The 7,156-nt window shown below is 39.6% G+C and overlaps 1 protein-coding gene across 1 annotated transcript in view; it reads right to left on the reverse strand.

Moving 5' to 3' along the window:
* The window catches only part of LOC149456274 (ras-like protein family member 11A-like), an 81,224-nt gene extending 78,498 nt beyond the window's left edge, over positions 1–2,726 (reverse strand). The window contains exon 1 of the mRNA XM_089685199.1: positions 2,433–2,726. Within this exon, the coding sequence (XP_089541325.1) occupies positions 2,433–2,553 (121 nt within the window). The 5' untranslated portion in view covers positions 2,554–2,726. The remainder of the gene's footprint in view (positions 1–2,432) is intronic.
* Between the last annotated feature and the right edge of the window lie 4,430 nt (positions 2,727–7,156).

Genomic DNA, 7,156 nt, shown 5'->3' on the forward strand with positions numbered 1-7,156 from the left:
TGCATATATTTATATTCCCATGTTCTAAGTGATTGTGTTTATTTATATCATGCTTTCCAGAATAATAAAGACACATCACACATGTCTGAAATCAAAACCATATGCATTGACTTGCATACACTACACCCATAACAATGCTTTTATATTTATTTAAAATGGCTTTATGTCAATTATGTGTACATATATTGGCCCATAAAAAAAAAAATAAATATATATATATATATATATATATATATATATATATACAGAAAACACAGACCATTAGTGTACAGTGCACAGAAATGCAGTTTTTATTTTAATCTTTAAAATTCAAATGTCTTTACTTCATCTGTAATTTAATCAGGTATAACAAAAACAATATAACAAGGTGTATGATGTCAACCTGTATAATAATAACATTTTAGATCACCCATTAACCGCATCCTGACTGCTCTATAGCAGAAATACTATTAGGAGGCATGCGCCCTTGGAGGCTACAGATGTCGATCACCGAGTCCCGGCCGGAGATTTCCTGTGGGCACCCAGCGATCGCCGAGGAACACTGACAGGGGAGAGGTCTGTATATAAAGAATACAGATCTCTCCCCTGTCAGCTCCAGCATGCTGCTTTGTATTGCTCTGCATAGCAGAGCAATACAAAGCAGCATGCTTACACAGTAAAACACAGTACACAGTAAAACACACAAAGCACACAGTTAACCCTTTGATCGCCCCAGATATTAAACCCTTCCTGCCCAGTGTCATTACTACAGAGTCCGTGCTTTTTATTAGCACTGATCACTGTACTGTATTAGTGTCACTTGGGATGTCAGTGACACTTAGTCAGTTCTCCCCAGTGTCAGAATGCCCACCGCAGTCCTGCTATAAGTCGCTGATCGACGCCATTACTAGTATAAAAAAAAAAATTCCAGTATATATACTGCCCTTTGTAAACGCTATAAATTTTACATGAACCATATAATTTACACGTATTGGGATTTATTTTAGCAAAGACATGTAGCAGAATACATTTTGGCCTAAATTTATGACAAAATTTGATTTTTTTAATTTTTTTACTGGATATGTTCTATAGCAAAAAGTCAAAAATATTGGGTTTTTTTTTCAAAATTGTTGGTCTTTTTTTGTTTATAGCACAAAATAATAAAAAAAATGCAGACGCAATCAAATACCACCGAAAGAAAGCTCCATTTGTGGGGGAAAAAAAGACATAAATTTAATTTGGGTGCAACATTGCATGACAGCACAATTGTCAGTTAAAGTAACACAGCGCCATATCGCAACAAATGGCCTGGTCAGGAAGGGGGGTAAATCCTCTGGAGGGCAAGTGGTTAAAGGAGATGCACATTTATCCATGTAACAATAAAACCGTCAGAATATGAAAGTCATCCAAAATACTGTAGTCCTGAAGGAAACAGTCATGATTACCTTCTATGGTTTACAAATACGAGCTTTTATACCATTCACTTTGCTTTACTTCAAGGATAAAGAACATAGCAGCTTGCACTGTTTTGGTTTAATATGTATCATCCATTTCTATGACAGTTTTGTACACTCAACTCTAACTTTAAACTTTTAACTGCAGAGAAAATTGAGTGCAGTGCAAACTGTGATGAATGCTATATTCTTTCCCTGGAATTCATAAAGACTGGTGCAGACAGATTTGGGGAAAGAGTATCTCGTGTTCCAAAAGTGGTGCATCATGCAACAAATTCATGTTCCTGTCTAGAACTTGTACTTGAATTTGGTGCAAACTGCATCTACTTTTAGAAGGCATGTGAGACACTTCCACAAAGTCTGTCTGTGCCAGTTTCTCTCTGTACACCAAAAGAGAGCTGGTCTGAATTAGCTCCACTTTTGTAGGATGTCAGTATTTTATTTTGAATTAAGTGTATTCAATGAGCCACAATGTAGAAGTGATGCATTTAATGTAGTACAATATAAAAGTGGCACATTTTAGAACTACCTGAATTTGGTGCGTGAATCACTGGCAGAACTATAAGCATCGCAGATGCTTCATGAATTTGGCGCAATACCTTAACAAGAGGGATTAATGCCAGAAAAGTGGAGCAGCACATTTACTGAATTCCCCTTTGTGTGTTAATATTGGGTCGATTATAACCTACTGTCCTATTCAAATAACCAGTAGTCTTAACTGTGACTAACCAAAATATAGATTTTTGACAGGTGAAAGTAAACTCTCACAGAGTGAATAATAATAATAAGATTAACAATAATAATGTGTCCTTTCATGTTTGTTACTACACCAGAACTCTAAGAGATCTGATCATTATCCAGGTTCTTCATTAACTCTTTACTACAGAGTTTGATTACAACAAATCACGTATATTACCTAAATTTGCAGATATATTTAAAGTAATCTGATCTGAATAAAAGTCCACATAAGCTCAGAATATAATAAATGTACTCCTTTACCTGTTTTTCCAACACCACTTCCCCCCAGTACCACAATCTTGACGTTCCTGTTAGGGTCACAGTCCAAGAGAGGATATTCAGGGATAGGAACCAGCAGATAGTTATGAGAATACTGGGACATAGTATGCCAGAAATATCACAACAGGCAATTATCCAGCTATCAAGGTTATGTGTTACTATTAAGGTCCACGGATTCTTGATGCTAACACCATGGCTTAAAAAGTAAGTGAAACTGGTGAGACTTCCCTGAGAAAATCCAACTATCCACACTGAGGGTCTCCTTCAAAAGTAGAAGAGAACTTCTCTCTCCCAGCTTGAGTGAAAACTGATTCCTGCAGTCACCAACCAATCAGGATACATGCGTTGACATTCCAAGGGGAGGGGTTCTGGGAAATGGTGATTTTAACTGTATCTTCCCAGATAAGTTACTCTTTAGATAACCTTCTATCCATTCTGCATCTATTTTAAAAACTTTGCAGAGCTGCTACAAAGAAGAACAGGCTGAAACAAAAAACTAAAAAAGCAAATAAAAGAAATACAACTCTTCTGTTTTTCTTTGCTTGCATCTGTTCCTTCTTTCCATTGAATTATTGATGTACAGTAAAAATGCGTGGTATATATTTGTTTTCTGGTATAACATTACTAAACTTTATTTCAATATAAATACAAATACATTACATTATGTCCCTGCCAATTGCCACAAACATCTACCACTCTATCTCAATAAAGAACATTGGGTGATGCAGGCTAGTGTATTTTAAAGGAAGTCAGTTTTGGCTGCACGGTGGACTACAATCGGAAGGCATAAGAGGTCTGCTATTCTGTACAGAAACAGTTAAATAAAACTGCTTTCTTCAGTTTGAGAAAGAGTTCAAGCTTCAGTGATTTAATCCTTATTCTTCTGAGACGCCCTGCTAGAGGGAGACACAGAACAATAAGGACTCCTACTCTGTGAGTCAATTGTGAAACATGCAGCCTTTATAAACTGCTACAGAACTCACTATTAACCGCTTGTCCAGATCCCAGCGATGATCAACTTTCCAAAGCATCTGCTATATCGGTTTGTACTAATACAATATACTCTGTACATGAGATTCTAGAGTCACCAGTACAGCTCTGTATTAGTAAATAAGTAAACAAGCCAGGGCATCCTTAAAGTGTCATTAACCCACATCATAAAAAACTATTAATACATGATTTATTACATACTGTTTTTACTCATTCACTATGGGATTTGCTTTCTGTATTTTGCAAAAAACCTTCTTGATCTTGCTGTTTTCTACCTCCTCCTTCTGTCCATGTCCCCAATGCATTTGGGCATTTTGCAGAGCAGTGTTGACAACTACTGTACATGCTCAGTTTGCATTGAGTTTCTACCCTGAGCATTTCCTCCCTATCACATCTGAGAACGACTATAGAAGCCTTTTCCAACCAGGGTGACCCAGGCACCCTGGTGTGCCTTCAGGTGTCTTTAGGGGTGCCTTGGCAAAATGCCTAAAAATTGCCCAACAATTGTATATAAGCCAGCGGGTGGATCAAGCCTTCCTTTTAGTAACACAATGCCACAGGTTCTAATTATGCACCATTACAACCTTTCTGTCACTGGTGTCCTAACAACCAATTACATCATCGGTTGATAAGGAGGACATCGGGCCCCTACACAGCATCCATGTTTGCCCTTCCCCTGCCCCTCTCCATCAGCAATGGGGTCATATTAGATGAATGAAGGAGAGAAACTGAGGGAGAAAAGAAACTCTGGAATACTAGTCAGTACCAGTGAATAAAAGGTATATTTGCTTTGGAAAAGTAAATTGCCTCTAAGGTTTGGCGCCCTATATGTGTGAATGTTGCTGCCTTATATAAAACATTTCGTTTATTTTTTTACATTTTAGAATAGGGTGCCTCGAGAATTCAGATTTTTAAAGGGTGCCACAACTGTAAAAAGGTTGAGAAACATTGGACTATAGAGTCACACATGTCTGGATGTATACACCTCGGTAAATGACAGCCCACTCCCTCCCTTCTCCTCCATGCCCACTAACCAGCTAAGGTGTCCGTTTATGACACACAGAATAGCTGCAATTCAACGGATCTCAGCTATTCTCTGGTCTTTCACAGTTTATGACACTCAGGAGATCATGTCAGCCCTTCGCTGGAGATCTGTGTTCTCCCTCCAGATTCTCCAGCCCAGAGCTGGAGAATCAGAGGGACCGCAAACTAAGCAGAGATAATTTACCTCTGCTTAGTAAACTGATCTTTTACTGTACTCTCACGAGATTATAGTAAAATCAGCCGTTTTCCAGAGTTTCTAGACCGTTCTCCAGCGTTTGGAGACCGTTCTCCCTTCGTTCGGAGAACTGCTTCATAAACTGCATTCACAGGAGAACTGTGTTCTCCGAGAATGCTGGAGAACTGAGCAGCGATCTATTACCACTGGTTCATAAACGGACACCTAAACACAATGAGGGTGGGATATTACATCTTGATTGATGAAGGCTTTGCCTCCTTGTTATTCTAAGACACAAGCAGGAGGGGGGAGACACAGCCTGTGACTGTCAGAAATCTGCCCACACCATGCTATTACCAAAAATAATAAAGATTTGATTTAAAATATATATTTGTATAATGATTTTAAACAGTTTATTGATAAAAATAATTTTACTCTGTATCTCAAATACTGTCTTTTTGTTTGAACATGTGACCATCAGCCAAGGACTAGAAACTCCTCCTGCCCTACGCCAAAGAGCTGGGTCATGTGATAGCTGTATATTGATTAGGAAAAAGGTACTTTGTTTTTGTTTTTTTATTAAAATAATTACAGTGCTATCATCTATGTACAGAAAGAAAAGGGATAATGTCAATAAAAGAGTGTATGCTTAGTATCACTTTAAAGTATAACTAAAGGCAAAACTTCTTTTTAGCTTTGGAAAGAGTGGAGAGGAATAAGAAGTCCTGTCAGTTTTTATTGCTGGCTGTGGCCCCATTTCAGGAGATTTACCCTCCCTTTTTGTCCTGTTTACCATTATCATTGAAAGTGGAAGTAAAAGAAAATTAACATTTTTGGGTTGTCCCCAGAAAAATACTAGAAGTAAAATCTTCCAATGGGGGCACTAGTTCTGGTGACCTGGGGGCCCCAAATTATTCCATCAATTTGCAGGGATTTCCTTTCACTTCCTGTTTTGGCTATGGGACATGAAGTGAAGGTGAACCTCCCCAATGGAACATACTGTACATGGGGAAAAAAAAACCTGACAGGGGTTATAACCCTCCCTTATTCTATCCAAAATGAAAAAAAGTTTTGCCTAATTTTTTGACTAATTTAAAGCATATAAATCACATAAAAGCCCGATTTTTTTTTTAATTTTTAATTTATTTTTTGTTAAGGGTATGAAAGTGTTATAACCCACATCAGTTTATTATTCTGCTGTCCAGATTTCCCTTTATATAGACAGAGACAAAATGAGAGTAATGCCCTTCTTATACAGTTGTAACCACAGCAAGTTCACCAGTTGGAAGATTTACCATACAACATTTTGGGTTTTCTTTAATTTAATTTCTTGGTGACAGTGGTCCCAAGATGAATAGAGAAAGCAAACCATAATAATAAAATAATTCAAACTTGCCAGGTATCTAATCTTTCCACATTCTATCCAAAGCAGAAAAATGCATTTTTGGCTAAATGTACACATTAAAGAAACTTATACTAAAAGAAATATGGGCCTGTCATTGCTGACCACCATTTGAAAAATGCTAGTTTCTGACCCCTTCTGCCTCCAGTACTCTAAGTAATTGACCTGGAACAAACATGCAGCATCAAAATCACAGCCGCGATCCTGCACTACGGAGCCGCGATCCCTGACATTGCCCCCCCCAATGGGCACCCTCCGGGAGCCCCACTGATCTCTCCACCGCGGGTGACTACGACAAAATTCCCGGATGAGCCTGGGCGCGTGAATGTTCTGGGCGGGTTCCCATGAGCTCTCCTCAGGGCCATAACCCTTCCATTTTATCAGGAACTGTGTCTGGCCCCCCCTCTTTCGGCAACTGAGGATAGTCTCCACTTCATATTCCTCCTGGTCACCTATGGTGACTGCCTCGGGAGGTCCGGATTCACGGTCCGGGAAGGGATCCGGTCTGGATGGCTTCAGGAGAGACACATGGAACACAGGATGTATCTTGAAGGTCCGCGGAAGCTCGAGTTCGTAGGCCACCTCGTTGACTACTCGTTTTACCGGAAATGGGCCAATGTACTTGGGTCCCAGCTTCCTTGAAGGGCACAGCATCTTCAAGTTGGTTGTTGCTAGCCAAACCTGATCCCCTGGTTGAAGTAGTAATTCTCCTCTTCTCTTTCTGTCGAATGCCCTTTTACTGTCCTCTTGGGCTTTAGCGATGGCTTCCTGAATCGTCTTGTTGTTGACGGAAAAGAAGTTCAAGATGTCTTGAGACGCCGGTACCGGATTTTCAGGCATTAGATCAGGGAGGAATGTGGGGTGATACCCGTAATTGGAAAAGAACGGGGATTGACCCGTAGCTGAGTGACTCGAGTTGTTGTATGAGAATTCTGCGGAAGGCAACAACGTCAGCCAGTCATCCTGAAGGTAGGATGTGTAGCATCGCAAGTACTGTTCCAGCGTTTGGTTGGTCCTCTCGGTTTGGCTGTTGGTCTGTGGATGGTAGGCGGATGAAAGCGACAGCTTGATTCCCAGCGCTTTACATAAGGCGTT

This window comes from Staurois parvus, unplaced genomic scaffold (genome assembly GCF_062004578.1).
Source record: "Staurois parvus isolate SC_StPar_1 unplaced genomic scaffold, SC_StPar_1.0 ptg000365l, whole genome shotgun sequence".
Lineage (NCBI taxonomy): Eukaryota > Metazoa > Chordata > Amphibia > Anura > Ranidae > Staurois > Staurois parvus.